The 24,055-nt window shown below is 35.4% G+C and overlaps 1 protein-coding gene across 1 annotated transcript in view; it reads right to left on the bottom strand.

The window, feature by feature from the left end:
• Positions 1-24,055, bottom strand: part of sycp2l (synaptonemal complex protein 2-like) — a 31,254-nt gene that overhangs the window by 3,259 nt on the left and 3,940 nt on the right. The window contains exons 8-21 of the mRNA XM_041814668.1: positions 8,441-8,475; positions 8,067-8,209; positions 7,934-7,986; positions 7,816-7,861; positions 7,562-7,654; positions 7,128-7,200; positions 6,913-7,055; positions 3,023-3,146; positions 2,514-2,563; positions 2,214-2,283; positions 599-678; positions 479-521; positions 288-380; positions 6-190 (exon numbers count right to left, since the gene is read on the bottom strand). Of these exons, the coding sequence (XP_041670602.1) occupies positions 6-190; positions 288-380; positions 479-521; positions 599-678; positions 2,214-2,283; positions 2,514-2,563; positions 3,023-3,146; positions 6,913-7,055; positions 7,128-7,200; positions 7,562-7,654; positions 7,816-7,861; positions 7,934-7,986; positions 8,067-8,209; positions 8,441-8,475 (1,231 nt within the window). The remainder of the gene's footprint in view (positions 1-5; positions 191-287; positions 381-478; positions 522-598; positions 679-2,213; positions 2,284-2,513; positions 2,564-3,022; positions 3,147-6,912; positions 7,056-7,127; positions 7,201-7,561; positions 7,655-7,815; positions 7,862-7,933; positions 7,987-8,066; positions 8,210-8,440; positions 8,476-24,055) is intronic.

Genomic DNA, 24,055 nt, shown 5'->3' with positions numbered 1-24,055 from the left:
CTGACAGAGAAGTGTGTTTCCAGGTGTGTTGTGAAGGTGTTGAAGGCAGCCTTGACGCCTGATGTTACGTCTGATTTAGTCTCCACCCCCAGCTCTACCAAAGGCTCCTTTATTTCCTCATGTGGCCTGGTCCATTCATCTATCAGCCCCTCCCCCTGCTCTACTGGCTCCACCTCCTCAGCTGATGAGTCTGTGAAAGGTAGGCAGCAGAGTGAAGAAAGTCGTGATGCTGCTTGGTTTACAAAACCCACCCCCCCGGGTAAAGTTTTCTGAATTGAATAGAAAACCTATCAGCACTGAGTTAGGCTCCTCCTTCTGGGGCTCAGGCTCAGCCCTCTTCTTACAGGCTGGCACACCCTCAGTTTGGTCTGACAGGTAGCCTGCATTGGTTTAGAAACAGAACATGAATTAAAATTTTCCTGTCACATATAATCAATAATTTCTAACAGAAAAAATCAGATCAAACAATTAAAAATACCTGACTCTCTAGTTGACCTCTTTCTGTCCAAAGTCAACTCTTCCTGTTTCATAAATAAAATACATAAATAAATAATCAAATAGAAAAACAGCTCATGATTTTTACACAAAAATGAAAAACCTTTTTAAATGGGGAGCTTCTTCCTTCAAACTCCTTGGTCTGTTCCTTTTGGATGTGAGGCCCCGCCCCTACAGGTACACCTGAGAGACAGACAGGTAAAATCAAGATTCTCAAATGGTTTGGCAAGGCACACTAGTGTGCCTTAAGGCAAATCTAGCTGTAGGAATTTGTACTATAAATTATTACAACTTTGTGGCAAGTACTGTAACCAGGCCTGCCCACAGATCTGGACCCCTGAAAACCCCCAGAGAATGGGACCTCCCCAGTTGTGATTTATTGATATCAGTGTATGAGTCTTGGATCAGTAGCATTGATGTTAGCATCCTGGCTAACAGTTACCTCATTAAGAGCTGAAAAACATGGCAAGCTATTACTGGGTTTAAATTGGTGTTCAACTTATTCATTCATGCTATTTTTAACCAATTTAACCAATTTTTCTACCCATTTTTGCCACTTTTTTTGACAACTTAAACCCTTTTGTTACTTTTTTGCATTTTTGCTACTTCTCATTACTATTTTTGACCCATTTTTACAACTTTTTGGGAACTTTTTGCCACATTTAACCAACTTTTGCTGCCTTTTTACCATTTTTCACCCAAGTTTGCTATCATTTGGCCATTTTTCCCATCACTTTTTACCCCTTTTATCACCTTTTAGCAATTTTAACCCTTTTTTGTCACTTTTCTGCCACTTGTGACCTATTTTGCTCCCTTTATGACAACCCATTAATGCCACCTTTTTGCCAATGTTTGCCCACTTTTGCCCTTTTTAAATAATTTTTAACACATTTTTACCACCTCTTTACAACATTTAACCCTTTTAGGCCACTTCTAACCATTTTTTTTCACTATTCTGACACTTTCAACAAGTTTTTGCCAATTTCAACCTATTTGGCCACTTGTACCAATTTTCACCCATTTCTGACTTTGTTTTTGCCACTTTTTGCACTATTTTGCCATGTTGTTTTCATCACTTTAAACCCATTTTTGCCACCCTTTGCCCACTTTTTCCATCTCCATGATCGCCCAGTGGGCTCAGCCCCAGAAAGCTCTCCCCTTTATCTCCCCTTATAGGCCACCTTGACCGTTATATTATTTAAAAAGTCTATTTTGTATCAATTTGAATACGGTGTGCCCTGAGATTCTGGCTTAACCTTAGGTGTACCTTGGGCGAAAAAAGTTTGAAAACCTCTGGTCTAAAGTATGTGACAAGTGAGTTAGAATATCCCCAGGAAAATGTATATTCATCAGTTTTTACTGAAGAATGTGTTGAATAGAGGCCGGCTCTGACAATTCTCCCTCTCACCATCTAGTGGTAGAACCCTGGGACTGCAACTGAAGCATTACCAGGCTGGAGGTTTTGGAGTGGTCTAGTCAAAGTCTCCACAGCGATGTGAAAGGGTGGAACTAACAGTTAATGGGTTTAGGGGGCAATGACTTTTTCACAGAAGATTTGGATGGCTAATAAATAAAATCATCATTTAGAAACTGACTGTTGTCTAATATTTTAGATTTTTGACTAATTGTGAATTTCAGACGGAGGTCTATTCTGCATTTTTCTGATGTTCGATCTTTAAACTTAAGGCCGCTGAAAAAAGGGTTAAATTAAGTTGGACCTGAGTGGTACTTGGGCGTCGAGTGTCTGATCTGATCGAAGAGGAACTCAGCTGAGTGTCGCCTCGGAGTCTGAAAAAGAAAACATTTAGCCTCCACACCATCAGCTCGTATTTCTACAGTGTAGTGGAGATGAATTTGAAATTTTACAGTGTAGTTAGTAACAGTTTTTACAGAGTAATGATGATAATGCATTTGTACAGTTTTAAGTTATGCAATTTTTACAGTGCAGTTGTAACGAAGTCTTAACAGTGTTGTTATAATAATGTAGTTTAACAGTGTAGTATTTACAGTGTAGTTACCTTTGTCATGGAGGATTCTTCTTCACTGCTGGGAGATGACAAAGGCAGGACTGGGCAGAAAGACATTCAAATTAACCTGCTGTTACAAATTAAGTTTGGCATTAATGAGTCAATCACAGTGGGATTAGTCTGAAAAAGTTCATAGAATTTTATATGAAAAGCATGTAATTTGTCCTTTTAAGGCTTATTTATGTTCTATGTTTTCGTACAGATGCAGTCTGAGCTTTCTGTTTTCATTACATCTAAATTTCTGCATACTCTTATGGATATAAACTTATGTTGTAATACCAGCAATAATCATGGGGGCATTGTTGAGCGGTGTAGCCAACAGTTCAAGCCAGAGCAGCAAAACACAGCAAAGAAGAAGAAGAGTAAAGTGTCTCAACTTGGTGAGTACAGTTCAGACTGTATCACGTGTCTGGACGTCTAAAGCTGTCTCTATCTGAGCTCAAACAGGCCGCTGAAAGCATCAAAGGAAAATCATATTTCATATTCTTCAGAGCACTCACTCTTCAGCTGAGTCTTGCTCTGCTGTTTCTTTCTGCCGTATGATCGACCACTCAGTCGGTCCACAGAGGGGAACTGCTGGGCCGAACCACAAAGGTCCTCAGCGTGGGGGGAACTCGACACTTTCTGTCAAGAGGAAAGAGCGAAAAGGCCATGGCAAAAGGAGTAAAAAACCTCCATATCTTCAGGGGGAAAAAGACATCGCTTCAACAAAGGAAAAATGAGCTACAACCAAAATCATTGCCTACAGACAGAAAAAACTCTTACAGCAAAGAACATCAATTACAGTCACACAGAACTCCTACAGCCAAAAACATCAACTACAGTCACACAGAACTCCTACAGCCAAAAACATAAACTACAGTCAGACAGAACTCCTCCAGCCAAAAACATCAACAACAGTCATACAGAACATTAACAGTTTAAAACATCAACTACAGACAGAAAGAACACCTAAAGCCAAAAACATCAACGACAGTCAGAAAGAACTCATACAGTCAAAAACATCAACTACAGTCACAGAGAACTTCTACAGCCAAAAACATCAACTACAGTCACAGAGAACTTCTACAGCCAAAAACATCAACTACAGTCACACAGAACTCCTACAGCCAAAAACATCAATTACAGTCAGAAAGAAGTCCTCAGCCAAAAACATCAATTACTGTCCGACAGAACTCCTACAGCCAAAAACATCAACTACAGTCAGACAGAACTCCTCTGGCCAAAAACATCAATTACAGTCAGACAGAAATTCTACAGCCAAAAATACCACCCACAGTCAGACAGAACTCCTACAGCCAAAAACATCATCCCCAACAGTCAGAAAGAACATTAACAGCCAAAAAACATCAACTACAGTCAGACAGAACTCCTATAGCCAAAAACATCAACTATCGTCACACAGAACTCCTACACCCAAAAACATCAACTTCAGTCAGACAGAACTCCTACAGCCAAAAACATCAACTACAGACAGAAAGAACTCCTACAGCCAAAAACATCAACTACAGTCAGAAAGAACACCTACAGCCAAAAACATCAACTACAGTCAGAAAGAACTCCTTCAGCCAAAAACATCAACTACAGTCAGAAAGAACACCTACAGCCAAAAACATCAATGACGGTCACACAGAACTCCTACAGCCAAAAACATCAACTACAGTCACACAGAACTCCTACAGCCAAAAACATCAACTACAGTCACACAGAACTCCTCCGATCAAAACCATCAATTACAGTCAGACAGAAATTCTACAGCCAAAAACATCAACTACAGTCAAACAGAACTCCTACAGCCAAAAACATCAATTACAGTCAGAAAGAAGTCCTCAGCCAAAAACATCAATTACTGTCAGACAGAACTCCTACAGCCAAAAACATCAACTACACTCACACAGAACTCCTATAGCCAAAAACATCAACTACAGTCAGACAGAACTCCTCTGGCCAAAAACATCAATTACAGTCAGACAGAACTCCTACGGCCAAAAAAATCATCCCCAACAGTCACAGAGAACATTAACAGCCAAAAAACATCAACTACAGTCAGACAGAACTCCTATAGCCAAAAACATCAACTATCGTCACACAGAACTCCTACACCCAAAAACATCAACTTCAGTCAGACAGAACTCCTACAGCCAAAAACATCAACTACAGACAGAAAGAACTCCTACAGCCAAAAACATCGACTACAGTCAGAAAGAACACCTACAGCCAAAAACATCAACTACAGTCAGAAAGAACTCCTTCAGCCAAAAACATCAACTACAGTCAGAAAGAACACCTACAGCCAAAAACATCAATGACGGTCACACAGAACTCCTACAGCCAAAAACATCAACTACAGTCAGACAGAACTCCTACAGCCGAAAACATCAATTACAGTCACACAGAACTCCTACAGCCAAAAACATCAACTACAGTCACACAGAACTCCTCCGATCAAAACCATCAATTACAGTCAGACAGAAATTCTACCGCCAAAAACATCAACTACAGTCAGACAGAACTCCTCCAGCCAAAAACATCAACGACAGTCATACAGAACATTAACAGCTTAAAACAGCAACTACAGACAGAAAGAACACCTAAAGCCAAAAACATCGACAGTCAGAAAGAACTCCTACAGTCAAAAACATCAACTACAGTCACAGAGAACTTCTACAGCCAAAAACATCAACTACAGTCACACAGAACTTCTACAGCCAAAAACATCAACTACAGACATACAGAACTCCTACAGCCAAAAACATCAACTACAGTCACACAGAACTCCTACAGCCAAAAACATCAATTACAGTCAGAAAGAAGTCCTCAGCCAAAAACATCAATTACTGTCAGGAAGAACTCCTACAGCCAAAAACATCAACTACAGTCAGAAAGAACTCCTACAGCCAAAAACATCAATGAAAGTCACACACAGATTCTACAGCCAAAAACATCAACTACAGTCACACAGAACTCCTACAGCCAAAAACATCAATTAAAGTCACACAGAACTCCTACAGCCAAAAACATCCACTACAGTCACACAGAACTCCTCCAATCAAAACCATCAATTACAGTCAGACAGAAATTCTACCGCCATAACCATCAACTACAGTCAGACAGAACTCCTATAGCCAAAAACATCAACGACAGTCATACAGAAAACATCTACAGCCAAAAACATCAACTACAGTCAGAAAGAACTCCTACAGTCAAAAACATCAACTACAGTCACAGAGAACTTGTACAGCCAAAAACATCAACTACAGTCACACAGAACTTCTACAGCCAAAAACATCAACTACAGTCATACAGAACTCCTACAGCCAAAAACATCAACTACAGTCACACAGAACTTCTACAGCCAAAAACATCAACTACAGTCATACAGAACTCCTACAGCCAAAAACATCAATTACAGTCAGAAAGAAGTCCTCAGCCAAAAACATCAATTACTGTCAGACAGAACTCCTACAGCCAAAAACATCAACTACAGTCACACAGAACTCCTACAGCCAAAAACAACTACAGTCAGACAGAACTCCTCTGGCCAAAAACATCAACTACAGTCATACAGAAATTCTACAGCCAAAAACATCACCCACAGTCAGACAGCACTCCTACAGTCAAAAACATCAACTACAGTCAGACAGAACTCCTATAGCCAAAAACATCAACTATAGTCACACAGAACTCCTTCACCCAAAAACATCAACTACAGTCAGACAGAACTCCTCCGGCCAAAAACATCAATACAGTCAGACAGAACTCACAGTCACCCACAGTCAAAAACCTTAACTACAGTCGGACAGACCACCAACAGTCATACAGAACTCCTACAGTCAAAAACATACAAGCTTCAGCCAAAAAACATAAACTACAGTCCGACAGCACTCCTACAGTCAAAAACATCAACTACAGTCAGACAGAACTCCTATAGTCAAAAACATTAACTACAGTCAGACAGAACACCTACAGTCAAAAACATTAATAAAGTCAGACAGACCACCTACAGTCAAAAACACCAACTACAGTCACACAGCACTCCTACAGTCAAAAACATTAATACAGTCAGACAGACCACCTACAGTCAAAAACATTAATAGTCAGACAGACCACCTACAGTCAAAAAAATTAATAGTCAGACAGACCACCTACAGTCAAAAACATTAATACAGTCAGACAGACCACCTACAGTCAAAAACATTAACTACAGTCAGACAGACCACCTACATTCAGAAACACTGACTACAATCAGAGAGCAAACCTACAGTCAAAAACACTGACTACAGTCAGACAGACCACCTACAGTCAAAAAAATTAATACAGTCCTATCAGCTCACCTATGGCTGATTCATATTGTAGTTAGAGCAGATTTACACAGACACACTGGTGGTACCTGAAAGACCCTTTCAGCTACCTCCTCCAGCTCTTGTTGATGTTTGGTGTTGAAGCTCAGCTCCACTGTTTGACCTCGGCTGTTATGGTGCATGATGGGATTTTTCAGCCGGACACTGAGGACTGTCTCTGTCCTGGTGGACCCTAAGTAATAATACTGTTAAATCATGGTGATTTAAAGAAAGGTCCACAGTGAGTCACAGAGAGCTGAGACACCTTGGTGTTTGAGCTGGACACTGAAGGTATCCACTTCCTCTCTCAGCAGGTGGACCGACCCCCACAGGAAACCCTGACAACGACAACAACGAGGACATCTGAACACAGTACTTTATATTTTACTTACCCATTCAAGTATAGAAACAATTTAAGTGGATACTGGTCTGCTTTCCTCGTGTTGGTTCCCTACAGAGTGGGCAGCCGTGTTTCTTAAACGTATTTCCACTGAACCTGACTGAGCAGTCATGTCACATGCTTTAAGTGAGACCACTGCAAACCCGCTATAACCATATTTTAGCAGTACAACAACTCAGATTCATACTGTACAAGAGCTAACTAAAGTTCTCACACAGACATTCCCATAAGGATGTCGGCTGTCGCCTCAGCTCTGAACATGTACAGCAGAGGAAACTGAGAGGTTACTTGGGTGTTACCTGAGGCTCATCGATGAAGAAGCTCACACATCCTGAGCTGAGGTTAAAATCGATCCAGAACTCATCCAGTTTTTCATCTTTGGGGCGAAACAGCTGCAGAGAGAACATGAGAACATTCAAACCTGTGTGTGATCTGCAGGGATTCTCCCTCCGGTCTGCTTTCATATCAGTACCGTGGTTCTGTGCCAGAGCACACCTGTACAGTCTGATACAGCAGGTGGAAGCATGAATGTAGTCAGTTTGTGACGTTTTACCTCTGTGGAGTCCAAGAACGCTCGGAGACACGGGAAGGTGTAGACCCTGACAGACAAAGGGAAACATCATCAGCTCACGTTTGCTGTTATACATTCAGATTTAAAAAGGGTTTACCACCTCCTCTGGTCTCCATGGCAACTGTTGACAAAGTTGAGGAAGTGGCGACAGTCCTAGGGGTGAGAGAGAGAAAGGCAGATCATCAGGACAGACAGGTAGAGGGACAGGTGTTCAGATCAAAAGGTTGACCCACCACTTCAAAGTCTCCATCTCTGATGTCACAGAAGGCACTGCTGATGTCACGACTGGAGAACCAATGACTGGCTCTCTGTTCACGGTCCTTCTTCGGGGTCAGACGACAGAGAGCCTCTGATAGGCTGACCTGCAGCTCGTAATCTGAAACAGGCCAATAGAAAGCAGAGTCAGAGCTTCCATCAGTGATCATTAGATCTGTTTCTGTGCAGATGACACTTTTCTGTCAATTAAAGATTAATAAAAGTTGGTCAAATCTCAGGGAATATTCAGGTGATTCATAGGTAAGGAGCCTAGAGATGAGAGAGTTTGTCTAACCTAAACATAGTAACCCAGAGTTTAATGTAGGGTGGGTTTGATCAACTCTGAACTCACCTCCTGCTGTCAGGACTGCTGCTGCCACCTGCAGTCTGTCAGAGTTTAACAGATAAAACCAGGAAGCAGAAAATGTTGAAAAAGTCTTTACTGTGTGGATTCAAGTGTGTATTATACTGTGTATTATGGTGTTTATTATGGTGTGTATTAATGTGTGTATTATGGTGTGTATTATGGTATGTATTATGGTGTGTATTAAGGTGTGTATTATGGTGTGTATTATGGTGTGTATTATGGTGTGTATTAAGGTGTGTATTATGGTGTGTATTATGGTGTGTATTATGGTGTGTATTAAGGTGTGTATTATGGTGTGTATTATGGTGTGTATTAAGGTGTGTATTATGGTGTGTATTAAGGTGTGTATTAAGGTGTGTATTATGGTGTGTATTAAGGTGTGTATTATGGTGTGTATTATGGTGTGTATTAAGGTGTGTATTATGGTGTGTATTATGGTGTGTATTATGGTGTGTATTATGGTGTGTATTAAGGTGTGTATTATGGTGTGTATTATGGTGTGTATTAAGGTGTGTATTATGGTGTGTATTATGGTGTGTATTAAGGTGTGTATTAAGGTGTGTATTATGGTGTGTATTAAGGTGTGTATTATGGTGTGTATTATGGTGTGTATTTAAGTGTGTATTATGGTGTGTATTAAGGTGTGTATTATGGTGTGTATTATGGTGTGTATTATGGTGTGTATTAAGGTGTGTATTATGGTGTGTATAATGGTGTGTATTAAGATGTGTATTATGGTGTGTATGATGGTGTGTATTATGGTGTGTATTAAGGTGTGTATTATGGTGTGTATTATGGTGTGTATTTAAGTGTGTATTATGGTGTGTATTAAGGTGTGTATTAAGGTGTGTATTATGGTGTGTATTATGGTGTGTATTATGGTGTGTATTAAGGTGTGTATTATGGTGTGTATTATGGTGTGTATTAAGGTGTGTATTATGGTGTGTATTATGGTGTGTATTAAGGTGTGTATTATGGTGTGTATTATGGTGTGTATTTAAGTGTGTATTATGGTGTGTATTAAGGTGTGTATTAAGGTGTGTATTATGGTGTGTATTATGGTGTGTATTATGGTGTGTATTTAAGTGTGTATTATGGTGTGTATTAAGGTGTGTATTAAGGTGTGTATTATGGTGTGTATTATGGTGTGTATTATGGTGTGTATTAAGGTGTGTATTATGGTGTGTATTATGGTGTGTATTAAGGTGTGTATTATGGTGTGTATTATGGTGTGTATTATGGTGTGTATTAAGGTGTGTATTATGGTGTGTATTATGGTGTGTATTAAGGTGTGTATTATGGTGTGTATTATGGTGTGTATTATGGTGTGTATTAAGGTGTGTATTATGGTGTGTATTATGGTGTGTATTTAAGTGTGTATTATGGTGTGTATTTAAGTGTGTATTATAGTGTGTATTATGGTGTGTATTATAGTGTGTATTAAGGTGTGTATTATGGTGTGTATTAAGGTGTGTATTATGGTGTGTATTATGGTGTGTATTATGGTGTGTATTATGGTGTGTATTAAGGTGTGTATTAAGGTGTGTATTATGGTGTGTATTATGGTGTGTATTAAGGTGTGTATTATGGTGTGTATGATGGTGTGTATTAAGGTGTGTATTAAGGTGTGTATTAAGGTGTGTATTATGGTGTGTATTATGGTGTGTATTATGGTGTGTATTATGGTGTGTATTAAGGTGTGTATTATGGTGTGTATTATGGTGTGTATGATGGTGTGTATTTAAGTGTGTATTATAGTGTGTATTATGGTGTGTATTATGGTGTGTATTATGGTGTGTATTAAGGTGTGTATTATGGTGTGTATTATGGTGTGTATTTAAGTGTGTATTATAGTGTGTATTATATTGTGTGTATTATGGTGTGTATTATAGTGTGTATTATGGTGTGTATTAAGGTGTGTATTATAGTGTGTATTATGGTGTGTATTAAGGTGTGTATTATGATGTGTATTAAGGTGTGTATTAAGGTGTGTATTATGGTGTGTATTATGGTGTGTATTTAAGTGTGTATTATAGTGTGTATTATAGTGTGTATTATGGTGTGTATTAAGGTGTGTATTATGATGTGTATTAAGGTGTGTATTAAGGTGTGTATTATGGTGTGTATTATGGTGTGTATTATGGTGTGTATTAAGGTGTGTATTATGATGTGTATTAAGGTGTGTATTAAGGTGTGTATTATGGTGTGTATTATGGTGTGTATTATGGTGTGTATTATGGTGTGTATTAAGGTGTGTATTATGGTGTGTATTATGGTGTGTATTATGGTGTGTATTAAGGTGTTTATTATGGTGTGTATTAAGGTGTGTATTATAGTGTGTATTATGGTGTGTATTATGGTGTGTATTATGGTGTGTATTAAGGATGTGTTATTATGATGTGTATTATGGTGTGTATTAAGGTGTGTATTATGGTGTGTATTATAGTGTGCATTATGGTGTGTATCATGGTGTGTATGATGTTGTGCATGATGGTGTGTATTTAAGTGTGTATTATGGTGTGTATTATGGTGTGTATTAAAGTGTGTATTATAGTGTGTATTATGGTGTGTATTTAAGTGTGTATTATGGTGTGTATTATGGTGTGTATTTAAGTGTGTATTATGGTGTGTATTATAGTGTGTATTTAAGTGTGTATTATAGTGTGTATTATAGTGTGTATTATGGTGTGTATTAAGGTGTGTATTATGGTGTGTATTATAGTGTGTATTATAGTGTGTATTATGGTGTGTATTATGGTGTGTATTAAGGTGTGTATTATGGTGTGTATTATAGTGTGTATTATGGTGTGTATTCAAGTGTGTATTATGGTGTGTATTATGGTGTGTATTATGGTGTGTATTATAGTGTGTATTATAGTGTGTATTATGGTGTGTATTAAGGTGTGTATTATGGTGTGTATTATAGTGTGTATTATAGTGTGTATTATGGTGTGTATTATGGTGTGTATTATAGTGTGTATTATGGTGTGTATTAAGGTGTGTATTATAGTGTGTATTATGGTGTGTATTATGGTGTGTATTAAGGTGTGTATTATGATGTGTATTATGGTGTGTATTATGGTGTGTATTAAGGTGTGTATTATAGTGTGTATTATGGTGTGTATTAAGGTGTGTATTATGGTGTGTATTATGGTGTGTATTATAGTGTGTATTATGGTGTGTATTATGGTGTGTATTAAAGTGTGTATTATAGTGTGTATTATGGTGTGTATTATGGTGTGTATTATGGTGTGTATTATGGTGTGTATTATGGTGTGTATTAAGGTGTGTATTATGGTGTGTATTATGGTGTGTATTATGGTGTGTATTATAGTGTGTATTATAGTGTGTATTATGGTGTGTATTATGGTGTGATTTAAGGTGTGTATTATGATGTGTATTATGGTGTGTATTAAAGTGTGTATTATAGTGTGTATTATGGTGTGTATTCAAGTGTGTATTATGGTGTGTATTATGGTGTGTATTATGGTGTGTATTAAGGTGTGTATTATGGTGTGTATTATGGTGTGTATTATAGTGTGTATTTAAATGTGTATTATAGTGTGTATTATGGTGTGTGTTATGGTGTGATTTAAGGTGTGTATTATGATGTGTATTATGGTGTGTATTAAAGTGTGTATTATAGTGTGTATTATGGTGTGTATTCAAGTGTGTATTATAGTGTGTATTATGGTGTGTATTAAGGTGTGTATTATGGTGTGTATTATGGTGTGTATTAAGGTGTGTATTATGGTGTGTATTATGGTGTGTATTTAAGTGTGTATTATGGTGTGTATTTAAGTGTGTATTATAGTGTGTATTATGGTGTGTATGATGGTGTGTATGATGGTGTGTATGATGGTGTGTATGATGGTGTGTATTATGGTGTGTATGATGGTGTGTATTATGGTGTGTATGATGGTGTGTATGATGGTGTGTATTATGGTGTGTATGATGGTGTGTATGATGGTGTGTATGATGGTGTGTATGATGGTGTGTATTAAGGTGTGTATTATGGTGTGTATTAAGGTGTGTATTATGGTGTGTATTATGGTGTGTATTATAGTGTGTATTATGGTGTGTATTATGGTGTGTATTATGGTGTGTATTATGGTGTGTATTAAGGTGTGTATTAAGGTGTGTATTATGGTGTGTATTAAGGTGTGTATTATGGTGTGTATGATGGTGTGTATTTAAGTGTGTATTATAGTGTGTATTATAGTGTGTATTATGGTGTGTATTATAGTGTGTATTATGGTGTGTATTAAGGTGTGTATTATGGTGTGTATTATGGTGTGTATTTAAGTGTGTATTATAGTGTGTATTATAGTGTGTATTAAGGTGTGTATTATGATGTGTATTATGGTGTGTATTAAGGTGTGTATTATGGTGTGTATTATAGTGTGTATTATAGTGTGTATTATAGTGTGTATTATGGTGTGTATTAAGGTGTGTATTATGATGTGTATTATGGTGTGTATTAAGGTGTGTATTGTGGTGTGTATTATGGTGTGTATTATGGTGTGTATGATGTTGTGTATGATGGTGTGTATTTAAGTGTGTATTATGGTGTGTATTATGGTGTGTATTAAAGTGTGTATTATAGTGTGTATTATGGTGTGTATTATGGTGTGTATTTAAGTGTGTATTATAGTGTGTATTATAGTGTGTATTAAGGTGTGTATTATGATGTGTATTATGGTGTGTATTAAGGTGTGTATTATGGTGTGTATTATAGTGTGTATTATAGTGTGTATTATAGTGTGTATTATAGTGTGATTTAAGGTGTGTATTATGATGTGTATTATGGTGTGTATTTAAGTGTGTATTATGGTGTGTATTAAGGTGTGTATTAAGGTGTGTATTATGGTGTGTATTATGGTGTGTATTAAGGTGTGTATTATGGTGTGTATGATGGTGTGTATTAAGGTGTGTATTAAGGTGTGTATTATGGTGTGTATTATGGTGTGTATTATGGTGTGTATTATGGTGTGTATTATGGTGTGTATTAAGGTGTGTATTATGGTGTGTATTATGGTGTGTATGATGGTGTGTATTTAAGTGTGTATTATAGTGTGTATTATGGTGTGTATTATGGTGTGTATTATGGTGTGTATTAAGGTGTGTATTATGGTGTGTATTATGGTGTGTATTTAAGTGTGTATTATAGTGTGTATTATATTGTGTGTATTATGGTGTGTATTATAGTGTGTATTATGGTGTGTATTAAGGTGTGTATTATAGTGTGTATTATGGTGTGTATTAAGGTGTGTATTATGATGTGTATTAAGGTGTGTATTAAGGTGTGTATTATGGTGTGTATTATGGTGTGTATTTAAGTGTGTATTATAGTGTGTATTATAGTGTGTATTATGGTGTGTATTAAGGTGTGTATTATGATGTGTATTATGGTGTGTATTAAGGTGTGTATTATGGTGTGTATTATGGTGTGTATTATGGTGTGTATTAACGTGTGTATTATGTTGTGTATTAATGGTGTGTATTAAGGTGTGTATTATGTGTATTATGGTGTGTATTATGGTGTGTATTATGGTGTGTATTAAGGTGTGTATTATGGTGTGTATTATGGTGTGTATTATGGTGTGTATTAAGGTGTGTATTATGGTGTGTATTAGGGTGTGTATTATAGGGTGTAGTATGGTGTGTATTATGGTGTGTATTATGGTGTGTATTAAGGATGTGTTATTATGGTGTGTATTATAGTGTGTATTATGGTGTGTATTATGGTGTGTATTATGGTGTGTATTATGGTGTGTATTATGGTGTGTATTATGGTGTGTATTTAAGTGTGTATTATGGTGTGTATTATGGTGTGTATTAAAGTGTGTATTATAGTGTGTATTATGGTGTGTATTTAAGTGTGTATTATGGTGTGTATTATGGTGTGTATTTAAGTGTGTATTATGGTGTGTATTATAGTGTGTATTTAAGTGTGTATTATAGTGTGTATTATAGTGTGTATTATGGTGTGTATTAAGGTGTGTATTATGGTGTGTATTATAGTGTGTATTATAGTGTGTATTATGGTGTGTATTATGGTGTGTATTAAGGTGTGTATTATGGTGTGTATTATAGTGTGTATTATGGTGTGTATTCAAGTGTGTATTATGGTGTGTATTATGGTGTGTATTATGGTGTGTATTATAGTGTGTATTATAGTGTGTATTATGGTGTGTATAAGGGTTTGTATTATGGTGTGTATTTTGGTGTGTATTGTTGTGTGTATTATGGTGTGTATTATGGTGTGTATTATAGTGTGTATTATGGTGTGTATTAAGGTGTGTATTATAGTGTGTATTATGGTGTGTATTATGGTGTGTATTAAGGTGTGTATTATGATGTGTATTATGGTGTGTATTATGGTGTGTATTAAGGTGTGTATTATAGTGTGTATTATGGTGTGTATTAAGGTGTGTATTATGGTGTGTATTATAGTGTGTATTATAGTGTGTATTATGGTGTGTATTATGGTGTGTATTAAAGTGTGTATTATAGTGTGTATTATGGTGTGTATTATGGTGTGTATTATGGTGTGTATTATGGTGTGTATTATGGTGTGTATTAAGGTGTGTATTATGGTGTGTATTATGGTGTGTATTATGGTGTGTATTATAGTGTGTATTATAGTGTGTATTATGGTGTGTATTATGGTGTGATTTAAGGTGTGTATTATGATGTGTATTATGGTGTGTATTAAAGTGTGTATTATAGTGTGTATTATGGTGTGTATTCAAGTGTGTATTATGGTGTGTATTATGGTGTGTATTATGGTGTGTATTAAGGTGTGTATTATGGTGTGTATTATGGTGTGTATTATAGTGTGTATTTAAATGTGTATTATAGTGTGTATTATGGTGTGTGTTATGGTGTGATTTAAGGTGTGTATTATGATGTGTATTATGGTGTGTATTAAAGTGTGTATTATAGTGTGTATTATGGTGTGTATTCAAGTGTGTATTATAGTGTGTATTATGGTGTGTATTAAGGTGTGTATTATGGTGTGTATTATGGTGTGTATTAAGGTGTGTATTATGGTGTGTATTATGGTGTGTATTTAAGTGTGTATTATGGTGTGTATTTAAGTGTGTATTATAGTGTGTATTATGGTGTGTATGATGGTGTGTATGATGGTGTGTATGATGGTGTGTATGATGGTGTGTATTATGGTGTGTATGATGGTGTGTATTATGGTGTGTATGATGGTGTGTATGATGGTGTGTATTATGGTGTGTATGATGGTGTGTATGATGGTGTGTATGATGGTGTGTATGATGGTGTGTATTAAGGTGTGTATTATGGTGTGTATTAAGGTGTGTATTATGGTGTGTATTATGGTGTGTATTATAGTGTGTATTATGGTGTGTATTATGGTGTGTATTATGGTGTGTATTATGGTGTGTATTAAGGTGTGTATTAAGGTGTGTTTTATGGTGTGTATTAAGGTGTGTATTATGGTGTGTATGATGGTGTGTATTTAAGTGTGTATTATAGTGTGTATTATAGTGTGTATTATGGTGTGTATTATAGTGTGTATTATGGTGTGTATTAAGGTGTGTATTATGGTGTGTATTATGGTGTGTATTTAAGTGTGTATTATAGTGTGTGTATTATGAGTGTGTATTATGATGTGTATTATGGTGTGTATTAAGGTGTGTATTATGGTGTGTATTATAGTGTGTATTATAGTGTGTATTATAGTGTGTATTATGGTGTGTATTAAGGTGTGTATTATGATGTGTATTATGGTGTGTATTAAGGTGTGTATTATGGTGTGTATTATGGTGTGTATTATGGTGTGTATGATGTTGTGTATGATGGTGTGTATTTAAGTGTGTATTATGGTGTGCATTATAGTGTGTATTATGGTGTGTATTATGGTGTGTATTTAAGTGTGTATGATGGTGTGTATGATGGTGTGTATTTAAGTGTGTATTATGGTGTGTATTATAGTGTGTATTATGGTGTGTATCAAGGTGTGTATTAAGGTGTGTATTATGATGTGTATTATGGTGTGTATTAAGGTGTGTATTATGGTGTGTATTATAGTGTGTATTATGATGTGTATTATGGTGTGTATTAAGGTGTGTATTATGATGTGTATTATAGTGTGTATTATAGTGTGTATTATGGTGTGTATTAAGGTGTGTATTATGATGTGTATTATAGTGTGTATTATAGTGTGTATTATGGTGTGTATTAAGGTGTGTATTATGATGTGTATTATGGTGTGTATTAAGGTGTGTATTATAGTGTGTATTATGGTGTGTATTAAAGTGTGTATTATGGTGTGTATTATGGTGTGTATTAAGGTGTGTATTATGATGTGTATTATGGTGTGTATTAAGGTGTGTATTATAGTGTGTATTATGGTGTGTATTAAAGTGTGTATTATAGTGTGTATTATGGTGTGTATTAAGGTGTGTATTATGGTGTGTATTAAGGTGTGTATTATAGTGTGTATTATGGTGTGTATTAAAGTGTGTATTATAGTGTGTATTATGGTGTGTATTAAGGTGTGTATTATGATGTGTATTATGGTGTGTATTAAAGTGTGTATTATAGTGTGTATTATGGTGTGTATTAAGGTGTGTATTATGATGTGTATTATGGTGTGTATTAAGGTGTGTATTATGGTGTGTATTATAGTGTGTATTATAGTGTGTATTATGGTGTGATTTAAGGTGTGTATTATGATGTGTATTATGGTGTGTATTAAAGTGTGTATTATAGTGTGTATTATGGTGTGTATTTAAGTGTGTATTATGATGTGTATTATGGTGTGTATTAAAGTGTGTATTATAGTGTGTATTATGGTGTGTATTTAAGTGTGTATTATGGTGTGTATTATGGTGTGTATGATGGTGTGTATTTAAGTGTGTATTATGGTGTGTATGATGGTGTGTATTAAAGTGTGTATGATAGTGTGTATTATGGTGTGTATTTAAGTGTGTATTATGGTGTGTATTATGGTGTGTATTATGGTGTGCATTATAGTGTGTATTATGGTGTGTATTATGGTGTGTATTTAAGTGTGTATTATGGTGTGTATGATGGTGTGTATGATGGTGTGTATGATGGTGTGTATGATGGTGTGTATTATGGTGTGTATTATGGTGTGTATGATGGTGTGTATGATGGTGTGTATTATGGTGTGTATGATGGTGTGTATGATGGTGTGTATTATGGTGTGTATTTAAGTGTGTATTATGGTGTGTATGATGGTGTGTATGATGGTGTGTATGATGGTGTGTATTATGGTGTGTATTTAAGTGTGTATGATGGTGTGTATGATGGTGTGTATGATGGTGTGTATTATGGTGTGTATGATGGTGAGTATGATGGTGTGTATGATGGTGTGTATTATGGTGTGTATTATGGTGTGTATGATGGTGTGTATTATGGTGTGTATTATGGTGTGTATTATGGTGTGTATTTAAGTGTGTAGTATGGTGTGTATGATGGTGTGTATGATGGTGTGTATTATGGTGTGTATTATGGTGTGTATTATGGTGTGTATTTAAGTGTGTATTATAGTGTGTATTATAGTGTGTATTAAGGTGTGTATTAAGGTGTGTATTATGGTGTGTATTATGGTGTGTATTATAGTGTGTATTATAGTGTGTATTATGGTGTGTATTATAGTGTGTATTATAGTGTATATTATGGTGTGTATTTAAGTGTGTATTATGGTGTGTATGATGGTGTGTATTATGGTGTGTATTTAAGTGTGTATTATAGTGTGTATTATAGTGTGTATTATACTGTGTATTATGGTGTGTATTAAGGTGTGTATTATAGTGTGTATTATGGTGTGTATTATAGTGTGTATTATAGTGTGTATTATGGTGTGTATTATAGTGTGTATTATAGTGTATATTATGGTGTGTATTTAAGTGTGTATTATGGTGTGTATTATGGTGTGTATTATGGTGTGCATTATAGTGTGTATTATGGTGTGTATTATGGTGTGTATTTAAGTGTGTATTATGGTGTGTATTATGGTGTGTATGATGGTGTGTATGATGGTGTGTATTATGGTGTGTATTATGGTGTGTATTATGGTGTGTATTTAAGTGTGTATTATAGTGTGTATTATAGTGTGTATTATACTGTGTATTATGGTGTGTATTAAGGTGTGTATTATAGTGTGTATTATGGTGTGTATTATAGTGTGTATTATAGTGTGTATTATGGTGTGTATTATAGTGTGTATTATAGTGTATATTATGGTGTGTATTTAAGTGTGTATTATGGTGTGTATTATGGTGTGTATTATGGTGTGCATTATAGTGTGTATTATGGTGTGTATTATGGTGTGTATTTTAGTGTGTATTATGGTGTGTATTATGGTGTGTATGATTGTGTTTATTATGGTGTGTATTATGGTGTGTATTTTTGTGTGTATTATGGTGTGTATTATGGTGTGTATGATGGTGTGTATGATGGTGTGTATTATGGTGTGTATTATGGTGTGTATGATGGTGTGTATGATGGTGTGTATTTAAGTGTGTATGATGGTGTGTATGATGGTGTGTATTATGGTGTGTATGATGGTGTGTATGATGGTGTGTATGATGGTGTGTATTATGGTGTGTATGATGGTGTGTATTATGGTGTGTATTATGGTGTGTATTATGGTGTGTATTTAAGTGTGTATGATGGTGTGTATGATGGTGTGTATTATGGTGTGTATTATGGTGTGTATTTAAGTGTGTATTATGGTGTGTATGATGGTGTGTATGATGGTGTGTATTATGGTGTGTATTATGGTGTGTATTATGGTGTGTATTTAAGTGTGTATTTAAGTGTGTATTATGGTGTGTATTATGGTGTGTATTATGGTGTGTATTATGGTGTGTATTAAGGTGTGTATTATGGTGTGTATTATGGTGTGTATTATGGTGTGTATTAAGGTGTGTATGATGGTGTGTATTTAAGTGTGTATTATAGTGTGTATTATGGTGTGTATTATAGTGTGTATTATGGTGTGTATTATGGTGTGTATTAAGGTGTGTATTATGGTGTGTATTATGGTGTGTATTATGGTGTGTATTATGGTGTGTATTATGGTGTGTATTATGGTGTGTATTATGGTGTGTATTATGGTGTGTATTATGGTGTGTATTAAGGTGTGTATTATGGTGTGTATTATGGTGTGTATGATGGTGTGTATTTAAGTGTGTATTATAGTGTGTATTATAGTGTGTATTATGGTGTGTATTATAGTGTGTATTATGGTGTGTATTAAGGTGTGTATTATGGTGTGTATTATGGTGTGTATGATGGTGTGTATGATGGTGTGTATTATGGTGTGTATTTAAGTGTGTATTATGGTGTGTATGATGGTGTGTATTATAGTGTGTATTATAGTGTGTATTATGGTGTGTATTATAGTGTGTATTATAGTGTATATTATGGTGTGTATTTAAGTGTGTATTATGGTGTGTATGATGGTGTGTATGATGGTGTGTATTATGGTGTGTATTATGGTGTGTATTATGGTGTGTATTATAGTGTGTATTATGGTGTGTATTAAGGTGTGTATTATAGTGTGTATTATGGTGTGTATTATAGTGTGTATTATAGTGTGTATTATGGTGTGTATTATAGTGTGTATTATAGTGTATATTATGGTGTGTATTTAAGTGTGTATTATGGTGTGTATTATGGTGTGTATTATGGTGTGCATTATAGTGTGTATTATGGTGTGTATTATGGTGTGTATTATGGTGTGTATGATGGTGTGTATTATGGTGTGTATGATGGTTTGTATTATGATTTGTATTATGGTGTGTATTATGGTGTGTATTTAAGTGTGTATTTAAGTGTGTATTATGGTGTGTCTTATGGTGTGTATTATGGTGTGTATGATGGTGTGTATTATGGTGTGTATTTTATTGTGTATGATGGTTTGTATTATGGTGTGTATTATGGTGCATATTATGGTGTGTATTATTGTGTGTATTTAAGTGTGTATTATGGTGTGTATTATGGTGTGTATTATGGTGTGCATTATAGTGTGTATTATGGTGTGTATTATGGTGTGTATTTAAGTGTGTATTATGGTGTGTATTATGGTGTGTATGATGGTGTGTATGATGGTGTGTATTATGGTGTGTATTTATGTGTGTATTATGGTGTGTATGATGGTGTGTATGATGGTGTGTATGATGGTGTGTATTATGGTGTGTATTATGGTGTGTATGATGGTGTGTATGATGGTGTGTATTTAAGTGTGTATGATGGTGTGTATGATGGTGTGTATTATGGTGTGTATGATGGTGTGTATGATGGTGTGTATGATGGTGTGTATTATGGTGTGTATGATGGTGTGTATTATGGTGTGTATTATGGTGTGTATTATGGTGTGTATTATGGTGTGTATGATGGTGTGTATGATGGTGTGTATTATGGTGTGTATTATGGTGTGTATTTAAGTGTGTATTATGGTGTGTATGATGGTGTGTATGATGGTGTGTATTATGGTGTGTATTATGGTGTGTATTATGGTGTGTATTTAAGTGTGTATTTAAGTGTGTATTATGGTGTGTATTATGGTGTGTATTATGGTGTGTATTATGGTGTGTATTATGGTGTGTATTATGGTGTGTATTATGGTGTGTATTATGGTGTGTATTAAGGTGTGTATGATGGTGTGTATTTAAGTGTGTATTATAGTGTGTATTATGGTGTGTATTATAGTGTGTATTATGGTGTGTATTATGGTGTGTATTAAGGTGTGTATTATGGTGTGTATTATGGTGTGTATTAAGGTGTGTATTATGGTGTGTATTATGGTGTGTATTATGGTGTGTATTATGGTGTGTATTATGGTGTGTATTATGGTGTGTATTAAGGTGTGTATTATGGTGTGTATTATGGTGTGTATTATGGTGTGTATTATGGTGTGTATTATAGTGTGTATTATAGTGTGTATTATGGTGTGTATTATAGTGTGTATTATGGTGTGTATTAAGGTGTGTATTATGGTGTGTATTATGGTGTGTATGATGGTGTGTATGATGGTGTGTATTATGGTGTGTATTTAAGTGTGTATTATGGTGTGTATGATGGTGTGTATGATGGTGTGTATTATGGTGTGTATTATGGTGTGTATTATGGTGTGTATGATGGTGTGTATTATTGTGTGTATTTAAGTGTGTATTATGGTGTGTATGATGGTGTGTATTATGGTGTGTATTATGGTGTGTATTATGGTGTGTATTTAAGTGTGTATGATGGTGTGTATGATGGTGTGTATGATGGTGTGTATTATGGTGTGTATTATGGTGTGTATTATAGTGTGTATTATGGTGTGTATTATAGTGTGTATTATAGTGTGTATTATGGTGTGTATTATGGTGTGTATTTAAGTGTGTATTATAGTGTGTATTATAGTGTGTATTATGGTGTGTATTATGGTGTGTATTTAAGTGTGTATTATAGTGTTTATGATGGTGTGTATTATTGTGTGTATTATAGTGTGTACTATTGTGTGTATTATGGTGTGTATTTAATTGTGTATTATGGTGTGTATTATGGTGTGTATTATGGTGTGTATGATGGTGTGTATGATGGTGTGTATTATGGTGTGTATTTAAGTGTGTATTATGGTGTGTATTATGGTGTGTATTTAAGTGTGTATTAAAGTGTGTATTATGGTGTGTATTTAAGTGTGTATTATAGTGTTTATGATGGTGTGTATTATTGTGTGTATTATGGTGTGTATGATGGTTTGTATTATGGTGTGTATTATGGTGTGTATTATGGTGTATTATGGTGTGTATTTAATTGTGTATTATGGTGCATATTATGGTGTGTATTATGGTGTGTATTATTGTGTGTATTTAAGTGTGTATTATGGTGTGTATGATGGTGTGTATTATGGTGTATTATGGTGTGTATTATGGTGTGTATTATGGTGTATTATGGTGTGTATTTAATTGTGTATTATGGTGCATATTATGGTGTGTATTATGGTGTGTATTATTGTGTGTATTATAGTGTGTATTATGGTGTGTATGATGGTGTGTATTATGGTGTGTATTATTGTGTGTATTTAATTGTGTATTATGGTGTGTATTATGGTGTGTATTATGGTGTGTATTATTATGTATATTTAAGTGTGTCTTATGGTGTGTATGATGGTGTGTATTATGGTGTGTATGATGTTGTGTATTATGGGTGTATGATGGTGTGTATTATGGTGTGTATGATGGTGTGTATTATGGTGTGTATTATGGTGTGTATTATAGTGTGTATTATAGTGTGTATTATGGTGTGTATTATGGTGTGTATTTAAGTGTGTATTATAGTGTGTATCATGGTGTGTATTATGGTGTGTATTTAAGTGTGTATAAAAGTGTGTATTATGGTGTGTATTTAAGTGTGTATTATAGTGTTTATGATGGTGTGTATTATTGTGTGTATTATAGTGTGTATTATTGTGTGTATTATGGTGTGTATGATGGTTTGTATTATGGTGTGTATTATGGTGTGTATTATGGTGTGTATTTAAGTGTGTATTAAAGTGTGTATTATGGTGTGTATTTAAGTGTGTATTTAAGTGTGTATTATGGTGTGTCTTATGGTGTGTATTATGGTGTGTATGATGGTGTGTATTATGGTGCATATTATGGTGTGTATTATTGTGTGTATTTAAGTGTGTATTATGGTGTGTCTTATGGTGTGTATTATGGTGTGTATGATGGTGTGTATGATGGTGTGTATTATGGTGTGTATGATGGTGTGTATGATGGTGTGTATTATGGTGTGTATTATGGTGTGTATGATGGTGTGTATGATGGTGTGTATTATGGTGTGTATAATGGTGTGTATGATGGTGTGTATTATGGGTGTATGATGGTGTGTATTATGGTGTGTATGATGGTGTGTATGATGGTGTGTATGATGGTGTGTATTATGGTGTGTATTATGTTGTGTATTATGGTATGTATTATGGTGTGTATGATGGTGTGTATGATGGTGTGTATTATGGTGTGTATAATGTTGTGTATGATGGTGTGTATGATGGTGTGTATTATGGTGTGTATAATGGTGTGTATGATGGTGTGTATTATGGTGTGTATGATGGTGTGTAATATGGTGTGTATTATGGTGTGTATAATGTTGTGTATGATGGTGTGTATGATGGTGTGTATTATGGTGTGTATGATGGTGTGTATGATGGTGTGTATTATGCTGTGTATAATGGTGTGTATGATGGTGTGTATTATGGTGTGTATTATGGTGTGTATGATGGTGTGTATTATGGTGTGTATGATGGTGTGTACTATGGGTGTATGATGGTGTGTATGATGGTGTGTATTATGGTGTGTATGATGGTGTGTATGATGGTGTGTATGATGGTGTGTATTATGGTGTGTATGATGGTGTGTATTATGGGTGTATGATGGTGTGTATGATGGTGTGTATGATGGTGTGTATGATGGTGTGTATGATGGTGTGTATTATGGTGTGTATGATGGTGTGTATGATGGTGTGTATGATGGTGTGTATTATGGGTGTATGATGGTGTGTATGATAGTGTGTGTTATGGTGTGTATGATGGTGTGTATG

This window comes from Cheilinus undulatus, linkage group 19 (genome assembly GCF_018320785.1).
Source record: "Cheilinus undulatus linkage group 19, ASM1832078v1, whole genome shotgun sequence".
NCBI lineage: Eukaryota > Metazoa > Chordata > Actinopteri > Labriformes > Labridae > Cheilinus > Cheilinus undulatus.
The sequence above is the reverse complement of the archived record's forward strand: the minus strand, read 5'-3'. Positions and strand labels throughout refer to the sequence as shown.